The 24,749-nt window shown below is 39.4% G+C and overlaps 2 protein-coding genes and 1 pseudogene across 2 annotated transcripts; all 3 read left to right on the plus strand.

Moving 5' to 3' along the window:
• The first annotated feature begins 6,303 nt into the window (after positions 1-6,303).
• LOC130860897 (elongation factor 1-alpha, oocyte form-like) lies at positions 6,304-8,444 on the plus strand (annotated as a pseudogene).
• A 4,985-nt stretch (positions 8,445-13,429) lies between these two features.
• Positions 13,430-19,185, plus strand: LOC130860898 (tripartite motif-containing protein 64C-like). Its single transcript, XM_057749437.1, has 6 exons — positions 13,430-13,840; positions 14,376-14,471; positions 15,169-15,399; positions 16,148-16,170; positions 17,588-17,685; positions 18,692-19,185. The coding sequence occupies exons 1-6, from the start codon at positions 13,430-13,432 to the stop codon at positions 19,183-19,185; spliced, it is 1,353 nt and encodes a 450-aa protein (XP_057605420.1).
• A 2,962-nt stretch (positions 19,186-22,147) lies between these two features.
• On the plus strand, positions 22,148-22,741 carry LOC130829108 (RNA polymerase II subunit A C-terminal domain phosphatase SSU72 like protein 3-like). The gene has a single exon (XM_057695302.1). The coding sequence runs from the start codon at positions 22,157-22,159 to the stop codon at positions 22,739-22,741; it is 585 nt and encodes a 194-aa protein (XP_057551285.1). The 5' UTR covers positions 22,148-22,156.
• Positions 22,742-24,749: the final 2,008 nt, after the last annotated feature.

Consider the following 24,749-nt stretch of genomic DNA (forward strand, 5'->3'; position numbering starts at 1 on the left):
AACATGTCATTTTTAGAATGGCCATTTAAATTCTTTCAGTTTATGACCAGTTTCTACCATGATATGGAAATGATCAAAATATGAATGCATACTTTAGGTAGTTTGGGAACTTGAGAAATAGAGGCTCCAAATTCTGGCATCCACGGCTGATTTAATTCTGATGTTAGGGTGATTAAATATGAGCATTACATTTTTAAAAATCCAGCTGTGTTTGTTAAAAGCAATTTGATTAAACCCAACATGGTCAAAAGTATATCTAGCTTGAAATGATTACTTATTAGACCAAAGAATCTTTGACATATCAGACTTCATAATTTTTTTGAAATTGGCTTCCTCTATTTCAAAATTTCTATGTAAATATACTTTCCAACTGGTGATTAAGTGGTTATATCTAAAAATAAGATATTATTGGAAAAAACTAAATCAATGAAATATTTAAATATTTCACTTTAAAAGACATTAAATAAATATGGTTAAATTTGGGCTGCATATTTTTACTTATGGATCTACACAGGCAAATGTACAGAAATATACTGAGGGGAATGTTATAATTCTTGGAGATTTCTGTAGTAGTAACTTGCTGGGATTTTAAAAATGTTAATATTTCAACTCTATATATTTTATAATCTTCTGATAATGAGAATGAACTTTTCCTGAAAAAGAACAGCTCTTTTTATTAGAATATATTATTATCATATATATATCCTTCACATACCTCCCACAAATAGTTTGTAGAGGTCTATAGTTCTAATTACTTTTAGCATGCTATTTTATTACCCTTAAAAATTAATTAAATGAATCAATAAATGTGGGATTTTTATGTTTATAATACCAAATTCAGATTAAATGTTAGCACATTCACTATTATTGAAAATAAAGAACTTCCAATATATTAATGAATATTTTTCAATTGCTTTAGAAAGAAATTAAATTAACAATTAAACTATTATTATGAACTATTAAACATTATTACACTATTAAGTTGGAAAATATTTAAAAAGGATAATATCCAGAAATAATGGCATTAAAAAATGTATACCTTTACATACTTAGGTATGCTTGTATGAGGTTAATAGAGAATGTTTTGATAATATACATTAAAATTCTTTAAAAATATGGTTGCCTCTGACCCAGTAATTCCAGGCCTAGAAAAAAATTCTAAGGAATTCATTTGACAAAACCTGACAAATCTGAAACCCTTCTTTAACAACTTCTCTCCCTACTGTATATAATCTATATACACAGCAAAGGAAAAAAAGTTTTACGTTCCCCAGCAAATACTGAGACCTCAAGATTTTAGGACAACAATCTTTCATTCTGTTGTATGGTTAAATGTGCTCCCTTATAACCCACCCCCAAATTATGTTCAAATCCCAGCACCTAGTACCTTTGAATGTGACCTATTTTAGAAATAGAGTCTCTGCAGATGGAATCAAGTTGAAGACGTCAAGATGAGATCATCCTGGGTAGATAGTGGGTCCTAAATCTACTGACTGATGTCCTGATAAGGAGAAGAGGGATACTTCAGATGCAACAAGAAAGGTCATATGAAGATCCAGATACAGAAAGTAAGCAATTGCTTAACTGAACAACTGTGACTACAGCTTAAAGATGCCTTTTGAAAAACGATGAGCAGTGAAGCAATGGTACACAGATCTATGTATAATTAAAAATTCTTGAAAGGGGAGTTATGGACTTCTGATTGATGACCACAAAATTTTCAGTGGTATAGAACATAAAGCCATCAACTCAAACTTGTGTCAAATGAGGAGATACTTTGATGAACAGGGAGAAAGTATAGATAAGCCCTGTGTAGAGGTGAGCTAGAAACTGGCCAAGAATTCATTATGAATATACTCATTTCTAGACTAATAACATTAGTGGTAATGATAATATTAAAATGATAATAGTAAAAGTTAATATGCCCGTTTACTATTTCTAGGCATTGGATTAACTCCTTTCATATGGATTAACTATATTAATATTCAACAATATTAACAAATTTCCTGTTTTTCCTGCATTTTATGAGGTTACTTGACATAGTGTGGGTAAAATAAGTTAATTGTCTATAAATAACAAATTGAATAAATACTTGATGCAGTACTTACATATGGATATTACTGACAAGAAAAATGATAATGTAGCTTTAGTGTCCATGATTATCATTAATGTTTCATTTTTAAGTGAACATGGCAGAAATTCATTGTACCTTGATCAGAACTCACCTTTGGGTACAGTTAATGAAGTGTTCCTCCATTGTTCACTAAGTAATTTTGTTAAATTCAGTTCAGGGTTTAGGTGTTCACCTCCTGGTGGCAGTAACTTTCAAAAGTCTCCACAGCCCAGCCAACTCCAAACACAACAGCTCTGAGCTCTGGAGAAGAATGAGCTTGGCTCTCTGCTGGATGTTTTATGTATTCTCCAATGACCACACCCATTTCCTCCAAGTGATAGGGTTATCAAACCTTAGAAAAGGTACAGGTGCACATGATTAGATTTTTGCAGAGTTGAAAACATATCATGATGCCAGTGATCAAAATCAAACCTTTTGAAACCTACTTAATCCAATTGCCACAATCCAATCTCTGCTAAGATGTCACACCTTGACTTCACACTTGTAAACAGCAGTGGAGTTGTTTGGAAAATAAATGAGTCTACGGCCATACCACCCTGAACGCGCCCGATCTCGTCTGATCTCAGAAGCTAAGCAGGGTCGGGCCTGGTTAGTACTTGGATGGGAAAATAAATGAACTCCCCCAATATGAATTTCAGTATCTCCACTTAATGAACTATATTTTAGTCCTCATTGCAGCAACCCATTTTCACCCACCATATTTGATTTTCTGTCTGAATCTGCCTGTGTTACTTCCTTGGTATTTCTTCAGAAAGAGGAGGCCTTCACATTCCATTTTTCACCGAGTGCAGTCAAGCTCCCCGGGTAATATTCATTGCTGCTCTGACAGAGGTAGCCTCTACTGCCCGATGGGTGTTCCCAACCTCATCTGAACTAAAATTCTCTGAAATTTGATTCATTTCATTCAGTTTTCCATGAAATTCTTCCCTCTCAGGATTTTTTCGTTTGTTTTTTGTTTTGTGTGTGGGGTTTTTTTTGGTGTTTTTTGTTTGTTTTTGTTTTTGGTAACACACTTTTGCTTTTTCTCTTTCCATCTATAGCTGCACACACAATAGCTGTTGGTGGTTCTTCTTTAGGACTCTGTCCCTTTTCCTCAACCCCTGCATATTATCTCATACCCTGTCATTCTATTATGCAATATGTCTTCACAATTGAAATATTGATTTTATGTTGTGTATTTAACAACTGTCATCATAACACTATATGATTGACTGAAAGGAATCATAGACATTTTGTGAAATATATATGATATTGCCTGTTAAGTTTGGGCAACTATCTCTTAAGTTTTTATCTTTTTTGACTGTGTTCGCATTCTATTCCTCAAAAGATGCTCTTACTTCATCAGTGATGCTTCACTCAGGGAAGGACACTAGACAGGAACATTTATTTATTTAATTTTAAATTCTTATTGAAGTATAGTTGACTTACAATGTTTTGTTAGTTTCAGGTGTACAGAAAAGTGAATCAGTTCTACATATGCATATATCCATTCCTATTTTTAGATTCTTTTCCCATATAGGCCACTTCAGAGTTTTGAGTAGCATTCCCTGTGCTACACAGTAGGTCCTTATTAATTATCTATTTTCTATATAGTGATGGTTATATGTCAATCCCAATCTCCCAATTTATCCCTCCCCCCATACCCCTTGAAATCATAAGTTTGCTTTCTAGATCTGTGACTTTGTTTTGTGAATAACTTCATTTGTACAGTTTCTTAAGATTCTACATATGAGCAATATTATATGATATTTATCTTACACTTTCTGACTTGCTTCACTCAGTATGATAATCTCTAGGTCCATCCATGTTGCTGCAAATAATATTTTGTTCTTTTTTATGGCTGAGTAATATTCCCTTTTGTATATGTACCACTTCTTCTTTATCCATTCATCTGTGGATGGACATTTAGGTTGCTTCCATGCCTTGGCTATTGTAAACAGTGTAGCAGTGAACTTTGGGGTGCATGTATCCTTTTAACCATGTTTTTCTCCAGATATATGGCCAGGAGTGGGATTGCTAAATCTTATAGTAGCTCTATTTTTAGTTTTTTAAAGAACTTCCATACTGTTCTCCATAGTGGCTTTATCAATTTACATTCCCTCCAACAGCATAGGAGGTTCCCTTTATCCACACCCTCTTCAGCATTTACTGTTTGTAAACGTTTGGTTGATGACCATTCTGACTGTTGTGAGGTGATATCTCATTGTAGTTTCGATTTGCATTTCTCCAATAATTAACAATGCTGAGAATTTTTTCACGTGCCTTTTGGCCATCTGTATGTCTTCCTTGGGGAAATGTCTATTTAGGCCTTCTGCCAACTGTTTTGATTGGGTTGTTTGTTTCTTTCACTATTGAGCCACATGAACGCATATATTTTGGGACTAATCCCTTGTCAGTTGCATCTTTTGCCAATATTTTCTCCCATTCTGTGGGCTGTCTATTCATTTTCTTTATGGTTTCCTTTGATGTGCCAAAGCTTTTCAATTTAATTTGGTCCTATTCATTAATTTATTAATTTCCATTATTCTAGGAGAAGGCTCAGAAAAGATATTGCTGAGATTTATGTCAAAGAGAGTTCTGCCTAAGTTTTCCTCTAAGAGCTTTACATTATCTGGTCTTACATTTAGATATTTAATCCATTTTGTGTTTATTTTTGTATATGGTGATAAAGAATGTTCTAATTTCATTTTTTTACATGTATCTGTCCAACTTTCCCAGCAGCATTTATTGAAGAGGCTGTCTTTTCTTCCTTGTATTGAAATGAAGATCAGTTAATTATTTGGGCTGAGATGTGTTGCGTGTGTATTCGCTAAGTGGTTTATTAATATTTTGAGACCAACGCATCTGACAACAACAATCACCAGAAAGCAATTCATACACTGAAGAATGTAAAATTAAAGATGAAAAGGCAATAATATCCGTTAAGCTCATATAATGTGATTTAAGATACCAAGACTTCAGTTAGTATCAATGGTTAGCATTACCACATGATTAGCATTGCAAGATGAAATGTTTCCTAAAATGATGCATTTATTGAGACACAGAGTATATATTCAGGTCATTCTCTGGGTAGGCAATCCTGTGTAGTAAGCCTAAAATGAGAGCATTTTTATAATGCTTAGCCTTTAGACGCTAAATAGCATGTGGCCTTGTAATGGATTTCTGATGTGTCAGCCTGGCTAGGCTAAATCACAGGGATTTAAGGGGGTTCACCAGGCACTTCGTCAGACACACATCTCTTGCAGTTATTCAAGCAAATACTAATATAGAGGCTGCTGTGAAGAGATTTTGCTGATGTAATATCCCTGCTACTGACCCTAAACTAGGGAGGTTATCCAGATGCACCTGATTTAATCAGGAGGCCTTTTAAGAATGTTTAGAGACTCCCTGAACAAAATTCCAAAGAGCAAGTAGATATACATTAATCCCATTGCCCCGACTTCCTGTGGACAACTTTGTCCTGAAGAAGTAAGATTCCAGCTTGCCTGTGTTTCCCTCCTTGAGTAACTGCCCTACTGTCCTCAGACTTGCTTAGCCAGTTTCCATAACCATCACAGGAAGCAATTCCTTATAAATGTGAATTTCTGTTTCTCCCTTTCTCTCTCTCTCTCTCTCTCACCTACTGTTTCTACTTCTCTAGTGGAAACCTGACTGACACAAACCTGATAAATTTGTCATCACTCTTAGGATAAATTTGACCATAAACAATATAGTCCAGTAGCTAACAGTTCCTCTCCCAGAAATATGAGATACTCACTCCCCAAATTTTCTTCTTCTTTATAATTTTCTTATAAAACACAAACCTTTGGTATATGAAGAAAAATAGCTGTAATGTATATAGGAAATATACATATATATAAGAAAGATATATATCAGGGTGAGTTAAAAATCATCCTCACTTTGGCTGTAGAATTTATTTTAATTAACTTTTAGAAAAGACAAATACTTGATTTTTTAACTTAATCTCCTAGCTTTTCAATACACTTTGTCCATCTGTCAACAAGCTTTAATATTCCCTCATTAAAAAATGTTTTAGGCTGAGTTGCAAGCCATGAATGCACCACTGTCTTCACTTCTTCATCAGGAGTGAATCTTCGTCCTCGTAGGGCTGCTTTCAGGAGACCAAACAGGTGAAAGTCCAATGGAACAAGATCAGGACTATTGGGAGGATGCCTGAGCACCTCAAAATGAAGTTTTTGCAGAGTGTCCACAGTGCAGGCAAGAGTGTGTGGACATGCACACCCTGAGTTCTTCATAAAATATAATAAAATAGTACTTATTTGCTTCAGCTAGAACAACATCCTCAGATATGGATTTCCCAGGCAACCAGTCAGGGTCCTGATTAATCTCTCATCATTTCCATCCATTATAAAAGTAAGGGCTGACAGGGAAATTGAAGGACTCATCTGAGCATGAGGGAATTCTTGGCAGCATTCAAGAAAGCAACATCTCTAGTTTCAGCACAAAGAACACACCAACTCTGACCAGAAGTTTTGCTATGTAATGACAAAACATTGGAAGGGTGGTCAAAAAACTGTGAGGAATATCTTTTTTCATGCAGAAATATATATATTGGATTTAATCAGTATGTTCTCTTTCTTTTCTCGGAATCCTTACACAAAGCTAGAGCTCAGTCCCTGGCTGTGAAGCAGCTGATCGTGGCATCAACAAGATGGACTCGACTGAGCCAGCCTACAGCGCCACGTGCTTCCAGGAGATCACCAAGGAAATGAGTGCTGACATCAAGAAGACTGGCTACAACCTGCATCTGTGGCCTCCATGCCCATCGCAGATTGGCATGGCAACAACATGCTGGAGCCCAGCAACAATATGAATACAGGCTGGGTCAGCAGGTGGGTGGCATGGGTCCTGGTCCAGGTCCTGGCCCTGGGGTGAGCCATGCTGGGAGCCGCGCCCCAGGCTCACCTCCATTCCATTCTGCATACCCCTGCAGATGCCCTGGTTCAAGAGCTGGAATGTTGAGTGAAAGGAGGGAAACATCACCAGGGTGACTCTGTCGGAAGCTTTGGACTCCATCCTCCTATCCACTCGCCCTGTCAACAAGCCCCTGAAGCTACCTCTGCAAGACTTGTACCAGATTAGTGGTAAAGTGACAGGGCTCGGAGGTATGATGGGGAGACCGCCTCCTGGGGAATGAAGGAGTTGAGAGTGGGATCAGGTGTCTGACTTGTCAGGGTTCAGATCCTGACTTCTGAGCTGGGATAAAGTGCCAAAGAATCTAGTATTTCTAATTTATCTGATACACAGAAGAAATAGCCCATAAATGGGTTTGGTGCTTCCTACTAGTCATGTAGGTGGCCTTGATACTTGAGCCCCAGGACCAAGGGATCTCCCCGGAACCCGGTTCTCACTGGGTGGGTCTAGAGTCTTTCTGACTGCCCTTCTCCCCATTGCACAGGCATTGGCACTGTGCTTGTGGGCGAAGTGGAGACTGGCTTCCTGAAGCCTGGCATGATGGTCACCGTTTCCCCGAGCAACGTCACCACTGAGGTCAAGTCTGTGGAGATGCACCACGAGGCCCTGCCTGGTGACAATGTGGGATTCAATGTGAAGAATGTGTCCATGAAGGACATCTGTTGCGGTGATATGCCTGGAGACAGCAAAAAGGACTCCCGCCCCCTCCCCCCACCAAAGAGGCCAGCAGGTTTGTGGCTCATGTAAACGCCCAGGAGTCCGAGGGCCTTGGTGCTTGGTGGTGATGAAAATGCTTCTTAGAAATTAGTCCTGATTTCAACGGAGGCCCCAGGTTCGTTGAGGGTTGGCTCCAGATCACAGGTGCCATGGGATATTTTCTAATGCCATCCTCCTCCCTCCCTCCCCCACCAGCTGATGGTCTTGAATCACCTGGGACAGATCCACACCTGCTGGACTTGCCACAAGGCTCAGGTCTCCTGCAACTTTGCTGAACTTAGGGGAAAAATTGACCAGCCCTGGGCAAAAAGCTGGAGGAAAACCCCAAAGCCCTGAAGTTGGGCGACTCCGGAGGCCCATGGTGCAAATGGTCCCTGGCGAGGCCATGTGTGTGGAGACCTTCTCTGGTACCCATCTCTAGCTGAGCCAGGGACCGATGGTTGTTGAGTCCTGGAAAAGAAAGCACCTCTGACTGATGTTAGGACACTTTTTCCTTCTGTGTCAAAAGTCTTATTCTTTCTTCCTTCCTCCTCAAGGTTGATTTGCTGTGCAGGACATGAGGCAAAGGGTGGCTGTTGGAGTCATCAAGGCTGTTGAGGAGAAGATAGCGTCTGCGGCCAAGGTCACCAGGTCAGCAGTGAAGGTCAGCAAGAAATGAAGTGTGTCCTTGGCAACCTCCACTACATAACATACTTCCGTATATTGACTGAATGAAAGTAACAATAAAATTTAAACCAGCTGTCTTGGTTTCTTCCGAGGAGGAAAGCATGAGGTTAAAGAGGAACCTCTGGGTAGACGAACAACTAATTTAAGGCCCATAGATTTTGAAGCAGTTTTATGCTCTGGGTGGTGAACATGATTCAGGGTCTTGCCTCCTTCTCCTGCGCAGGGCTTTTTCCCTTCCTTCTCCCATTGTCCTCAAACTAATCACCTCTGGGTGGCCCTCGCTGTGGGGAAGAATTGTTTGGGGATGTGATAAAGTGTATTCACAGTGGCATAGGACAAGATCTCAGTGCCAATAGGCTAGAGCAGTGCTACCATGTGCATTCCTCTCTTTCATCCTCTCTCTCATATTTTTTTTAATTGAGATGTAGTTCATTTACAATGTTGTGTTATTTTCAGATGCATAGTAAAGTGATCCAGTTATACATACACATATATATATATACACATATATACTTTTTCAGATTCTTTTCCATTATAGGTGATTACAAGATATTGAATATAGTTCCCTGTGCTATACAGCAGGCCCTGGTTGTTTATCTATTATGTATATATTAGTATGTATCTGTTAATCCCAAACTCTGATTTATCCTTCTCCCACCTAACACCTTTGTTAACCATAAGTTTGTTGTTGATGTCTTTGAGTCTGTTTTTGTAAATAAGTTCATTTGTATCACTTTTTTAGATTCCAAACATAAGGGATGTCATATGATAGTTGTCTTTATCTGACTTGCTTCACTTACTATGATAGTGTCTAGGTCCATCCATGTTCCTGTAAATGGCATTATTTCATTCTTTTTTATGGCTGGGTAAGCTCTAGGATTTCTGTCACCTACTTTTCCAGACAGCATTGTTATTCTTGTGCAGGGCATGAATGGCCCTGGGTCATTAGCATTACCCAGACAGGTAAAACTCTTATCAGTATCAGAAAGCATGATTCCAGACACATGGTGGAAGGCAAAGAGAAAGTGGCTATTATGCAGGCAACACCATGACTCTCCAGTCCTCAGTCCTCACCTGGAGCAGCTCCATGTCTGGTTTAGGGCACAATTCCTTGAGTTCCTCATAAGTCTGCCTTAAGAGTTTACCCTTTAGTTTCATACTGTGTTGACTTTCCTTGAGTTATCGAAATATCTCTTTGGTTTCCTCTTCTATTCTCTCTAAATAACATTTCCCATCTGGTGGAGTAAGTGCTACACCTTCTGATATTCAGCATGGATGGTCTTCTTCTTAAGAGTCACATAACCCTAGAGTGACAGCAAATTTATTAGGTCATATATTACATCTGATACCATCCATGAGTATTATCCACTATTTGTCTTCTGACATTTAAAAATCTGGTACATTCCTTATAAATAGGAATTTGAGGACTCCTTTTTTTTCTCCTCATTTTTTGTGTTATTGCACCAGAAGTCAAAATCTTGACTCTAAACACTTTGCCTCAAATATCCACATTTTCCTAAAAGCATGTACTTGTGATTTAATAATTGTGTTATATAATATAGAAAGAACTCTAAATACTACAGCTGTTTAGTCTGTCTTATCCTCAGGTGTTTACCTACACACTGACTCTCGGCTTTTAGGTAATAATAACAAATATTACTTGATACAATTAGATGAGACCCTTCTAAAATATTTACTTTCAGGTCCACAAACTGCATACAGACCAGAATCTTGTGTGCATGAGTGCAACTTGACTCCTCCTGCCCAAGGCTACACGCTCCAGTTCTTAGCTGAGTTCCACTCTCTTTAGTGACACTGGCCGATAATCAGACACTTTCTGGTATTATTTTCTCCTTCTCGCTTTTTTCCAGTTTCTCTTTTCCATCGTTCCTCTCAACTTTTTTCTTTTTTTCTAATAAATTTATTATTTATTTGTTTATTTATTTATTTATTTTATTGGCTGTGTTGGGTCTTCGTTGCTGCACACGGGCTTTCTTTAGTTGGGGTGAGTGGGGGCTACTCTTTGTTGTGGTGCGTGGGCTTCTCATTGCAGTGGCCTTTCTTGTTGCAGAGCATGGATTCTAGGTGCATGAGCTTCAGTAGTTGTGGCACATGGGCTCAACAGTTGTGGCTCATGGACTCTAGAGCGCAGGCTCAATAGTTGTGGTGCACAGGCTTAGTTGCTCTGCGGCATGCGGTATCTTCCCGGGGCAGGGATCGAACCCATGTCCCCTGCATTGGCAGGCGGATTCTTACCCACTGTGACACCTAGGAAGTCCTCAACTTTTTTATATAGTTGACTCACATTGTTTTGAAAGCAAAACATCTACCATTGACCCAATATTTTCATTTAGTTTTCATTAATGTGAAGATACCATCTTCCTACTACAGACACTTCCTACTGCAGACACCTCCTACTGCAGAAACCTAAAAAAGGCTAAACTTCAGGGTCCCCATATAAAGTCATCTCCAAAGCAAGATTTTTTTCTGCATTAGTTGGCTGGACTGTGGAAAATCAGAAAGTTACAGCTGCCTTCCAATTCAAAGAGCCCGGAGTACCCACAACCCCTGATTGTGTGTATTTTCCTACAATCATTAATGAGACCAATTATACTAATTTTTCAGGTGAGCACACACTTGTAAGTAGATGAGGTTTTATTTATTTCCTTTAAAAAGTATTTATGGCTATCATTTTTTTCATTTTGACAATGTTTAAAAGTTGACCTTTTTATATTTTCACTTTTAATATTTCTAGCAAGGGTAGATTATTTTTCTTATGTTTATATGTGTAGGACTTCAATTACCAAACAATAGATAATTTAGTGAAATAACATATATGTAAGCATTGGTAATTTGATAAAATGTGATAGGTGTCAGCAAAATACAGGTAGTTTGGTACCTCTGTTAAAAATAATATTCTACACTACGTACAACATAGTAACTACAGATAATAATACTATATTACATATTTGAAAGTTGCTGAGAGTAGAACTTAAAACTTCTCATAACAATAAAAATAAATTTTAACTACGTATTGTGATGAATGTTAACTATTATGGTGCTGATTTCACAGTGTATGCAAATACCAAATTATTATGTTGTGCACCTGAAACTTATATGTCAATTATACCTCAATAAAAAACAACTGTCTTTATGCAGTGTATTAAATATAATTACTCACATAATTATTGTGTAAATAATTACTGCATTATATTCCTCTTTAATATAAATATATACATTGATATATATCACGTATGTATATGTTACATATATAAGGAATTTTGACTAACATTTTTCACCAAGTTTTTTTGCATTTATCCACCCCCCCCCCAAAAACTATACTCTTTTCGGGTCTTAGCCACCTAAGATTGGGTTTTCTATATGCTGCAAACCTAATCATCCATTTCACACCTTTCTGAGTAACATTATCAGTATTGTCCACTTCCTTTTGAAGGTAGTATCCAATCTGAAGAAGTAGGTGTGGCCTCAGGAGAGTCTAATCCTTTAAAAGGCACCTCTGTCCAGAGGTGACTGCTTTTCTCAGGTGGACTGAGGGAAAGTGCAGCTGCGAGGTGCTGGAGAGTTCCTCTTGACCTTGATATCCGCAGACTTCTAGGACGTCCAGCCTTCCAGAGGTGAAACTACTCAAGGTAGACTCTGGAAAGGAATCGATAGTAACTATCTTCATGCCTATTTTCTCTTATCCAAATACTTTCCTGCTTGGATTTTGTCCAAGCAAAGTAGCTTTCTTAGTTTTTTAAAAATGACATCAATACTTAAAATATCTGTAACGAGACCAATTGCAATACATTGATACTTGTAATATTAATTTATTTAATCATTTATATTTCATTACTATATATGTTATTAGATGTTTGTATGTCCTAAAAGAGATTTCTACAGACATATGTATTTATGAGCCACATAGAACACCTAAAATGTTCAACACAATATATACATTTCATAGTCTTTATACAGATGAAGTTAAGAGCTAAATGTGTTGAATTAAGCAGAATACCTTCCAGTAAAGGTCATATTTGCTATCTTTTTAAAGCCTGCAGTTTGCAGTCTAGATTTGAAAAGTGTTCAGAATAGATCTGATCACCCAATGCCCAAGAAGTGACATTGGTCAAATAGGGAAATATCAGAAACTAAAAGTATATGTTGTTGCTTCCATTAACTACATCTCTGGAATTTCTAGTGTAGAGAGGAATCCTTGTGTATATTCAAATTTTTTCTTTGGTTTTAAAAAACAACTGCTTAATCATTGCTGATTATTATTGTAGTTTGAATATTACCAGTTCAAAATGTGAAGTGCTCTGATGATCTGAACTGACTCCAGAAAAAATTCTTTTCCTGAACTAGAAATAATTTTTTACTTTTTGTCTGGAAAGGAGTTCTGTTCTTTAAGTTGGAAGCAAGCACTGAATTATTGATTGCTTTAGGACGCCAAAGTTAAAGCCAACACTGATATATTGAGTTTAAATTATTCGTAAACAATTGCATTTGCCTTTAGAAAAGCACATCTGTCAGTTAAGAGGCAGGAAGCATAGAGATTATTAGCATAGAGATGAAGTATGTGCAAGTGTGGGTTCCAGTCATGAAGAGAGAGAGAGAGACAGATTGAGATTATATATGTGTTTCTGTACCAATCAGCTAGTAACTCTGGATGCATCCTGCCATTTACCCTCTGGTCTAATCTTTAAGCATTTCCATGTTATTTAGGTATGATCGAGAACATGGTTTATTTTAAACAAGAAAGTTGTTATGGACTCTCTTATCTAATTTCATCATTTGTATCATAGCATGAATCCAACCTGTGTGTACTCATCATTTCTAGGTCTGTACTGAAGATAAGTAAATAGGTAAATTAGATAGAGTTCAAATAGACAGGACTTTGTCCAAAGGCTTTATTTTCCCTTATCAGGGCAGAAGACTTTCTCTCTTATCCTATTACTCTCTTGGAATTTTAGAAACATGGATTCAAACACCTTGCAAGCCTTCCAGAGTGAACTAACCTGCTCCATCTGTATGAACTACTTCATAGACCCCGTCACCATAGACTGTGGGCACAGCTTCTGCCGGCCCTGCCTGTGCCTCTGCTGGGAGGAAGACCAGACTCCAAAGAGCTGCCCTGAGTGCAGGGGAATATCAGAGAAGCCAGATTTCAAAACCAATATTGTACTCAAGAGGCTCGCTTCCCTTGCCAGACAGGCCAGAGCTAACCAGGTCAACAGCTCGGAGGAGCAGATCTGTGTGACACACAAAGAAGCCAAAGGGCTCTTCTGTGAGGTTGACAAGACCCTGCTCTGCGGCCCCTGCTCTGAATCCCCAGAGCATGCGGCTCACAGCCACAGTCCAATACAATGGGCTGCTGAGGAATCCCGGGTAGGTGATGCTTCTGAAGCAATTTGGAATCTGTAGGCTCCTAAATCAGAGAGAAGATGCGGATGATAATGAAGTGGATGGGGATGATAATGAAGTGGATGCGGATGATAATGAAGTGGTGGAGGTGGGGATTTTTCATTGTAGATCCTAAGATATAGTGCATCATTTCAATGTTGTTACCCAATTGTCCAAACATGTGGAACTGCTGCATCCTGGGGCGTGTGGCAGCACCGGGGACACTGGCTTCTGATGTGAGCTTGAGGCTTTCTCAGTCAAGTTGTATAAAATTCTGAGTCTCAATTCCTTAGGAAATGGATTCCATTATCTGTAAAGTTCCCCCAATTCTCTAGTATATGTCTCTGTCTTTTCATATATTCAAAACCTTAGAATCTAATTAGATTAATGTGGAGAAATCTGACCACATCATTCAAACTCAAGATTTCTGTTTTCCCAATGACTGCCTTTTCTCATAAATAAGAGGCTGGAATTTATGGTAGCATCTTCTGTGTCACTAATGCTCATGGGTATTTTGCAGGAGAAACTTCTGAAGAGAATGGACTCTTTAAGGAAAATGGCACAAGAAATGCAAAACAGTCTGGATCAGGAAGTCAACAAAACTCAAACATTAGAGGTAAGAATAAAAATCATCTATTTGTTTGTATGGAGACTGGCTTAGACTTTTCACAAAATTCAAATTACCATTTAAAGGACAGTGGTCTTTTTCCTGGAAAAGTAGTGGTTTCAAATGACCTATCAGTAATCACAATTCTAACAGGCCAATACAAGCTAGTTCAAAGAATGCTAGTATATGGAAAAGCCAAAGCATGAAAAGTATTCCTAGGGCACATTTTGAACATTTGAATAAACCTTCTGAGGCATGGAGTATAAGACCACATTGTGCTAAGTGTGGCTGTGCAGGAGAGGAGAGGAATATAGTAGAATCTAGAGGAGAAATAGAGCATATTTTTAAAACTGTACAATATAAGGTTTACCTAATAAAAGAATATTTAGAAAAATCAGAGGAAGAAACAAGAAAAAACAAAGATTCAGGTAAAAGAGGAAATAATTGATGGAGTAAGGACCTTGAAGAATCCTCATCCTCCTAGGGAGAGAGCATGGGACCCCTTAGACGGCTTGATTTAAACAGGGAAAGAGACTAGGAACTTTGAGAAATGATGAACAGGAATGACCAGCAAATATTCAAGACCCTCTGACATGTGAAGCAGAAAATTTGTCAAGAACTTTCTTGATGACGTTAAGGAAATAATATTTGAAGTTTTCTGTTCAATGTGAGAATAAGTAATTCTTTGAACCCACTATCTCTGCAGAGCTATGTGGCCTTAAGGAAGGTCATGATTAAAGTTCAGTATCAGAAGATGCACCTGTTTCTCCAGGAGGAGGAGCAACTCCATCTGGAGGCACTGGAGAAAGAAGCAAAGGAGGCTTTGCAAGAACTCAGGGAGAGTGTATTCAGAATGACTCAACAGAAAGAAAGTCTGAAAGAAATGTACAGAGAGCTGACTGAGATGTGCCACAAGCCTGATGTGGAGCTGCTCCAGGTGAGAAGGGAGGTTCCATCCTCACAGACAGAAATACTATTCTGAGCACCATTGCTCTGACATTGAAATGTTACCTGCATATACTCTTACTCTCAGCTAAGGGATGATGCTCCTTGACTCCCATTATTGTAATTGTCCAATCCCTTATTTCCTCACATCATGGTAAACTTTGGAAGATTTTTGCCCTTTTACTAGCTAATATAGGAGAAAATTTTTCCATTGTGATCAGGAGTACTATCCACATTATGCAAAATAAGCAAAATACTGTGACCAGGAGAAGGTTAATTTTCTGTGAGTGATTCTCAATATACGTTCCCTTAATGCATTGTCACTCTGTTATCCCACACTTACTGAAGACATTGAGGTTTTGCCTGTTGTCTGGACAAGATTGTTAGAACTGGTAGTCAATTTCGATGCACTCTATAATTCATTGTATATGGCTCCCTGTTTTGCTTTCATTGTTATCATAAATGGTGAGATCTCTCCTTGGGCATAGCACTGGGCAGTGAGTGACACTGGAAACCTAGATGTTGTTGCATCATTACAAACTCTTGGTGGCCTCCTTCCTTCTTTAATAAGCCCTGAGGAAGCCCTACAGGTTTTAGTTTAGCTTCTGTTATTATGATAGCCCCTGGTTGTTCCTAAGAGGAGAATTAGAGAAACAATATCTTATTGAACAAACAGGAATAGTAAAGAAGATGCAAAAGGACTCTCATGATTAATATGATCTTTTTGTTTTTTATTGTAGGCCTTGGGAAATGTATTGAAAATGTGAGTATACATTAATGATTTTTGATTTATGGAAAAGTTGCTCTTTTTAATGAAGTGGTTGGACAGTCATTCCTTGGTAACATGGGCAATTGTTTTCAGGCCCTCCCCAAAATATAAAATCCCTGATGCACAATCCTTTATACAAAATGCCATAGTATTTGCAGATAACTTACAAGCATGCTCCCATACACTTTAGTCATCTCTAGACTACTTATAACACCTAATAAGATGTAAATTAAATGCCATGTAAATAGTTCTGGGGTATGTGGCATTTTCAAGTTTTACTTTTTGGAACTCCCTGGAATTCTTTTTCTGAATATTTTCAATTCCGAACCAGGGAGGGAGGATGTAGGGAAGGATAGATTGGGAATTTGGGATTGATGTGTATTTAAAAGAGATAACCAAAAAGGACCTACCGTAAAATAAATAAATAGATAGATAGATGATAGATAGATGATAGATATATCGATATAAAACAGAAGTTCTAGATTCAACCCCTGGTGGAATCCACAGGTGCAGAACCTTCCCATATGAATGAACAACAGTACAGCTTTTGACGTATTAATATCATCTTTCTGGCTGTTTTTTATTTTATTTCAAAAGAATTCTAAAGGCCTTCTCATGCTTGGCCTTAGATGTTTCCTTTACATTTGGCTGAATTCAAATATACCTGAAAACCTTCTGACATTCTAGGCTTTGTTCCACCTGCTCACCGCATCCTCTCCAGCCTCACCACAATAAAGCTTAGGGAAGGGATTTTTCTAAGATATCACAGAGCAAGCGCTTACCCTAGTGAGTTGCAAGGTGAAAAAGGCAGGAAAGAGGCAAATTCCCTAAGAAGGGGAAGAGAGGCTGTGATTTTGTTCCTAGGAGTAGCAGTGACAGCCTGTTTCACCACAGCAAGCCCCCTTGTAGGCAGGACCTCAGAGGGAATGGCTTCCTGGTGCCACTGGGAAGTTAGATCTTCAGGACCAGGGCAGCCAGGCTGGAACTGGATTCCCTTGCTGCGCTGACAAGAGCAAACATGTCTGGCTCAGTGAACTCTTCCTTTTAGACACAATGTGTCCTTCATGACTACTTAATTTCTGAAGTCCCTAAGGCTTTGCCAGAAATTTTTGCTCTCTGTAAAATGCCCAGGATCTTTGCATTACCTGAGTTGGAATACAGGAAGTGAATGAAGTTCAACAAGTTGAAAATTGGAATGTCTGAGAAGAATTGGGAAATTGAAATTTGATGTAATTTATATTTAGAAAAAATATGGTAACGCTTTTATATTCCCAAGTGTGTAGAATATAATGTATATCCAATTAAACAAAAATAGAATTCTGACAGAATACTCTGGATTAAAAACTACTTTTTTGTAATGGTTCTGTGGTTAGCCTTTGGCCTTGAAATTAATTGTCATCGTTTGTTACAGGACTGATTTGGAACAGATGCAAAAGCCTCAGCCAGTGACCCCAGAGCTCACTTCCTGGCCTGTCGCTGGAATCCTAGACATGCTGAACAACTTCAGAGGTAAGAGTCAGCCGTTGGGTGAGCAGGACTACATTTCATTAGAACTTCTTGGGAAGGAGCCTTCTTTTATTGTTATTTTATTTTTTCTGACATGCAGGTAGTACATAACTTTCCAAAGTTGTTACACTTTTTCTGCCTGTATAGTCATATTACAAAGATCAAGGCTGAACTTCGCAGCCTATAGTTTACTGAAAATGCAAAGCCAAATACATATATTCAGTTACATCTGACATAGGCAGAGCAAGAGGAGAGCCACCAGCTTGCTCATGTGGTTATAAAGAGATAGAGTATTTAGTTTTCTGAATATCCGTCAGTATTGTGTTTATTCAGTCTATTTCATTCTTGAAAGGTTAAATATGGCATTGATGGTTTTTAATTTGTTCTGTATTACAAGGGCATTTATTATGCCTTGTACAAAAAATTTATTATTTCTAAGATCAGGAAGAACTGAGAGAAAAGACTAAACCTGGCTTAGGCAGAATAATTATAATGCTATTAGATCAATTTCAAAATAACTGAAAGGCAAGGGATATGTGAACATGGGTAGCCAGACATCCCTTCAGAGGCTTCCAAACTATTCATTGATGGATGTCTATCAAATTTTTGACCTTTGAAAATGTAATAGGTAGAGATTATTGCCCAATATATACCCACATGATAGTAGAGAGCTGTCTACATGTTAAATGGTATTAAAGACAAGAACACAAGGAAAGTTTTCTGAATGACAAAGAAAAAATATAATGTTTTCAGTGCGTCCTGAAATAAACTATCAAGACATTGACATTAAATCAGACTTCACGGAGTTCATATCTGTCTCTTTTTTTTTTTTCCTTTTTCTATATGATTTGAGGTCTTTCTGTGTACTGGAGAGATAGCAATGACTCTTGCTCTTCACAGAAGAGCGAGTCTGAACTCCCTTTGCTGTCTTTGTTTTGTATTTCCTTCGAGGAGGGAAATGAAGGATGTGGAAATCCCACTTGCTGACCTGATTTTTGGTCTTTTGCAGTGGATAACGTTCTGGGTCAGAAAACGACCATTCACAATGTGAGCCTTCCTGAGGATGATACAAGTGTGATGTTTGGAGGTGACCAGCACGGCGTGTCCAGACGGCCCCAGAGTGTGGAGAGTTTTGTGGCCTGGGGAGCTGTGGCCTTCACCTCCGGGAGGCACTACTGGGAGGTGGATGTGATACACTCCTCAAACTGGATCCTGGGAGTCTGTAAAGACACCTTGACAAGCGATACTAATACCATTGTTGATTCTGATGAAGCATTTTTTCTATTTTCTATGAAGGTGAACAACCATTATATCCTGTCCACAACCTCCCCACCCTTAATTCAGTACGTGAGAAGGCCTCTGGGGAGGATCGGAGTGTTTCTGGATTATGACAATGGAACTGTGAGCTTCTATGATGTTTGCAGAGGATCCCTCATATATAGTTTCCTTCCTTCCTCTTTCTCCTCCCCTCTGAGGCCTTTCCTTTGCCTTAGGTCTCTATGAATAGTCAAGTTCCGTGACCCATTTACTTGATGATCCTCTCATCTGAGGAAATTATGTCCTGAAACCTCATGCAAGTCCAAGGATGATACCTGACTGTCTCTGTGCACACTGTAATTTAATGGAACATAATGATTATATGTTTATAAAATGGTATAACCATGTTGAATGTATCAATTTGTTAATTAAATTTTCTTGTAGTAAAAACTTATTTTGGGGTATTTCATAAAATATAATTGGTTGCTTTTCTGCTTTTTTAAATAATAATTTTATTTAAAAAATTTTCATACCATAAAGGTCACTCCCTTTAAACTACATAATTCAGTGGTTTTAGTAATACTCAAAAAGTGAAACCATAACTGTCTAATTCTGGGACATATCCATCACCCCAAAAAGAAACCAAGGCCCATTAATGTTTACTCCCCAAGCCCCTGCCCCCTCCCATGTCACCACCAAATCTAGTTTCATTCTTCATGGGTTTTTCTCTTATGTGGTTTCAAATAAGTGGAATCACACAATGTGTGGCGTTTTATATCAATTTACTTTCACTGAATGCTTTCAACATTCATCTACATTGTAAGCACCGTGCTTTACTAGTATATCTGAACCAGACTGTGGTGGAAGAATGAAGTAGTAGAGTAAACAAAAGGAATCACGTTAGTAAGCAAAAGGAAAGGTGCTTAGTTTTCTCTTCAAAGCTGACCTACTTGGTTAGATCCAGCTGTTTGACAGACTGTCATTTCTCTAAACCCTAGCCATTCAGGACATCTCAGATCAACAACAGTAATGTCCTGGACTAAAAACTGCTTTTTGTAATGCTTCTGTGATTAGCCTTTGGCCTTGAAATATACTTGCCATCATTTTTTATAGGACTGATTTGATACAGATGCAATAGCCTCAGCCAGTGAACCCAGGTCTCCCCTACCTGCACTGCAGACATCAGAAAGGTCTATGTATGGACACATGAGCACTCCTTTAGCACTTAGAGCCCACGTTTTGGCTGCCCCAGTGCTGGCACCCTTCACAGGAAATCTTCCAGGCTCAGAAATGAACTCAGGAAAGCACAAATCAGAAGTAAAGACTTCCAATTTGTAGAGACATGGATGGACCTAAAGACTGTCATACAGAGTGAAGTGAGTCAGAAAGAGAAAAACAAATATTGTATATTAACGCATATATGCGGACTATAGAAAAATGGTACAAATCAGCTGGTTTGCGAGGCAGAAATACAGACACAGATATAGACAACAAACATATGGACACCAAGGGGGGAAAGTGGGGCCTGGGGGCGGGGGAGTTGGGAGAGATTGAACTGGGAGATTGGGATTGCCATATATACAGTACTAATAAGAAAAAATATCAAATTGTACACTTTAAATATATGCAGTTAATTGCATGTCAATTGTATCGCAATAAAAGTTCTTAAAGGGGGAAAAAAAAAGAAAGAAAACGCTTCCACCACTGGGTGACACTAGAGCCATCCTATGAAGACATATGATTTCTCAATTCTGTTGAAACAAGGTCCTCCCCTTGAATCAAGATTATGGTTTGGGCTGTGAGATCTTGCTTCGCCCCCCACCCCCAAATGCATTAGGTCTCAGGCGCTAACTATAATAAAAACATTGCCAACCCATATTTAAGATCTGACTACCTTTTGGATTATGCGTGACCTTTTTTCTAATTGGGCTTTGCTCTTCAGAACATGCCACCTTCCTTCTAGAGGCAGCGCTTTGAACGATTCCAGGGAACTGCCAATGTCCAGCCATGTTTCAGAAACCTCCGCTGAGTCACTCCCCCCTCAATCGTGGGTGCACATCACAAGCATCTGAAGGCCTTTGTTACATTCTGGATCTTGGGGCTCTATGCCCAGAGATTCTGATTCTGTGGTCTGGGGTCCCAGTTTCCATTTTAAACAAGTTCCCAGTTGATGACGATGCTGTGGGCCTGGGATCCCACTTTGAGTAGACTTGGGTTGTGTACTAATGTAGGACTCTTTGCAATGTGAGAATCACATTGGACAGATTCATTGGAACATTTAATCTGTGGCTCTATGAAGAGATCTTTCTCCTGCCCCATTTTGAAGTGACAGGTTTCTCTCTCCTTAGTGGTTAGGGTCTCATACCCAATTTTGAGGTCTGTATCATTTGTTTGATCAACTAACAAGGAGAAAAGAAAAGTAATGAAAAGTCTTCTGAGTATGGAGTGCTCAGACAAAGCTGCACTTGGAGACAATGCAAGGGAGGGCATGTCCCCTGCACACCCTTCAGAATTATTACAAACTGAAGAAAAGCAGATAGAGAAAATGGGGTGTTCTTGCAATTTGTGGATCACACTTTGGCAGGCATGTTTTCCAGAAGTCACTTTTGACCCTGGTGAATCAGTCTATTGATCGATTGGCAAAACTATGGATATTTCCTACAATTTAACACAGCCAAACTTCAGGAGTATCAACTCTACACGAGAACCTGTGGAACAACCATCGTGGTTCTGTGTAATATTAAATTAGTAGGCTTGGAAACTTCAAAGACCTTTTCCACATGCACATCCTCAGATCACCAGAGGGACCGGGGACAACACTGTGAGTAGGCTAGTTGTTTTTCTAATACCAATCCTAGCGTTATACACACAGGCACCAACAGGGTTAACTGGAGATTGAAAATGCTGCGTGTGGGTGGGGGGTAGGCACATTCTTGCATAGAGGATGGGTGATTTAATCACCAGATTGTTCTCATACTGCATGGGGTTCTCTGGGCAGAGCCCTCTCTCCAAACCCAATCACTCACGTTTTAACCCAATCACCAATCCAGAGTTCTCCTCCCACCTCGGGGAGGTGAGTCCATATAAACACGGCCTCTGTTCTTTGACACTAACACTAGTTGGAAGAGCTGGAACCCGGTGGTCATCTCCCTGACTCCGGAGTCCCCTCTGCCCCTGAAACCCACCTGTCTTGCTGGAGTCCCAAGCGGCTGCCATCATGCCCTCCTCCCCGCTCCGGGTGGCTGTAGTCTCCATGAGTAACATGAACAGGAGCATGGAAGCCCACCGCATCCTCAGCAAGAAAGGGTTCAGTGTCAGGTCTTTTGGAGCAGGAGCCCACATGAGGTTCCCAAGACTGTCTCCCAACCAACCTGTGGTTTATGATTTTTCAACCTCATATGAGAAGATGCGAAAGGATCTTTCTTGTATAGACGGGAAATACTACAAAACGAATGGCGTCTTACATATCTTGAAGAGAAATGAGAGAATCAAGCCTTACCCAGAAGCATTTCAAGAGTGCAGAGATCCCTTCGACGTCATCTTCACCTGTGGAGAGAGAGCCTATAACAGGGTGGTGGCAGATCTGTGTGCCAGAGATCAGGAGACCTGGCAGCCTGTGCATGTGATTAACTTGGACATCAAAGACACCCTGGAGGATGCCACCCTTGGCTCTCTGATCATCTGTGAGCTCTGCCAAGGTCTCCAGCAGGCGGACGAAGTGGAAAGCAGTGTGGCTGAGCTGCTCCAGGCCGCGAAGGAGAAAACAGGAAGGAGCTTTCTTCATGCAGTCTGCTTCTACTGAAGATCTTGGCTGGTTTGGGCTCCTTTGGAGGTAAGAACTTGTGCCTGGACTTTTGGACTAGTTGGTATTTTCCGTGAGGTGTCTTCAAAGTCATTTCCCCTAAAAGTACTCTGTATAATTTTTTTTTTTCCCCAGGTATATCCAAGCCAGGGAAGGAAGTGGATGAGAAACAAGTTTTGTGGGAAACGAAACGTGGACCACCAGTAGGTCTCAAGACCCTTCCAACGTGGGAGACAATGGTGTGGGGTTTGACGTGGAAAGACCAATTCTGGGCTCACATGGCTCTGCAAGGAAATTAACCTTGAGGACTCCATTTTCTTGATGGACAAACCAAGGCTTACGATGGAGTCCTGCACAAGCGATGTGTTGAAAATCGTTCAGAAAAAACAATTGTCTATACCATCCATTTATATAGTTAACAATTTCACCCTGCTCTTTTTGTGTGCCATTTAAATATAAATTAATTTTAGTGAGATAGGTTTCTATTGAATGTTTGAACTTGGAAATATTTTTATTATTAGATTGTATATATTTTACTAATGCCAATTGTAATAGAAACTCAGGGTAGATAATGGGTAGCATTTGTTACTACTTTCCTGGGATGATCTTTTCAATTAAATATCACATTAAATGAAATAAAAAACCTAATTTCAAGACAAGGTGTCTTCTCGTTTGTGGTAGAGGATGGATCTTACAAACCGAGCCCCCTGGTTTCTTACTCTTCAAGCCACATGAATTCCATGCGAAAAGCATCCATTCCTGAGGAGCATTGTCTTCATGCCTCATAGGCTTGTTGTTTTGAGTACTGTGCTCCTCTGCAAATGGAGCCCCGCTACTGGGAGGTGAGACACTCTAGGATCTGAGCAGCAGGGTCATCAAGGCCTGTGTGACTCACTGGAGAAAATAGAGCGGAGGTAGTTGACATGGTCGAATTAAGTTACTTGCTAGGTCACCAAGTAGATGTCGACCTCTTTTTTTAACAGACTGTAGGGAGGATTGGGCAAGGGTGGACGTGGCGGGACCAGCTGGGGCAGTGACTCCTGAGGAGAAGAGTGGACTCAGGAGTAGGGTGGTGGCTCTGGACAGGTGGAGTAGATGTGAGATCACAGAGAGACGTGGGAGCTGAAATGGTAGGGCTTGCTGAAGAGGACAGGGAGGCACTGAGAAGCACTCTGGGTTCCTGCCTTTCCCCACAGGTCACCAGGTGCACTTATCTGCACATGGCAATGTTGGTGGCAGGGTGGTGAATGTTTCTTTTCTGGCAGATTCCATGGGCTTTAAGATCAGTTTCTCAGCTGACAGTAGGGGTTCAGCCAGCTGAGATGATCTTTTCAAATGATGGGAATGGAAACTTCATATAGGTTGTATCGGGAACCCTTTTAAAGAGAGAGAAATGATTTGTCCAGGTGGCCTTACTTTTGCCAGAAAATCCATATGGAAGAAAGTGAGAAAATATGCACTGAATTCCTGTCTGTATGGTAAGGACAAGATATATATGATAAAGTGTGTGAAAGGTGCCAACTGCTGCAGGTGTTAAAATGGAGTGGCTACAGTGATAGAACTCCAAATATACAGTGTCCATGAAAAAGTTAAAAGGAACGGGAGTGGAATAAATAGATGGTGGAACACAGTTTGTCTAAGAGCCCTTAGAGTTGAAAAAAATTCACCAAAATTTGCAGAGTTGGAAGTTTTAGGTTGGTGAATGTACTCTTTCAGATTTTGATGTAGTGGCAGAGATCTCGAAGTAACTAAGAAAGGTGCTGTCTCCGGGGAGGGTGTAGACAAAGGCAGCTGGGAAAGAAATGTCGAGTGGCTTATAGTTGTGCTTGTAGAGTTTGCTAAGAATGAGAGCTGTGCCTACTGAGTTCACATCAAGAATTGTCAGGAGAATATGGACTTTCTCATAGAGGTAATTCTGGAAAGACAGAAGATAACTTTGAGGGCAAGAGATTTTGTTTCCAAGACAGATTTTGAAAAATGGAAAAGAGGTAGTAATCATAAAGAAGAT

The sequence above is a fragment of the Hippopotamus amphibius genome, chromosome 9, assembly GCF_030028045.1.
Source record: "Hippopotamus amphibius kiboko isolate mHipAmp2 chromosome 9, mHipAmp2.hap2, whole genome shotgun sequence".
NCBI classification, from domain to species: Eukaryota; Metazoa; Chordata; class Mammalia; order Artiodactyla; family Hippopotamidae; genus Hippopotamus; species Hippopotamus amphibius.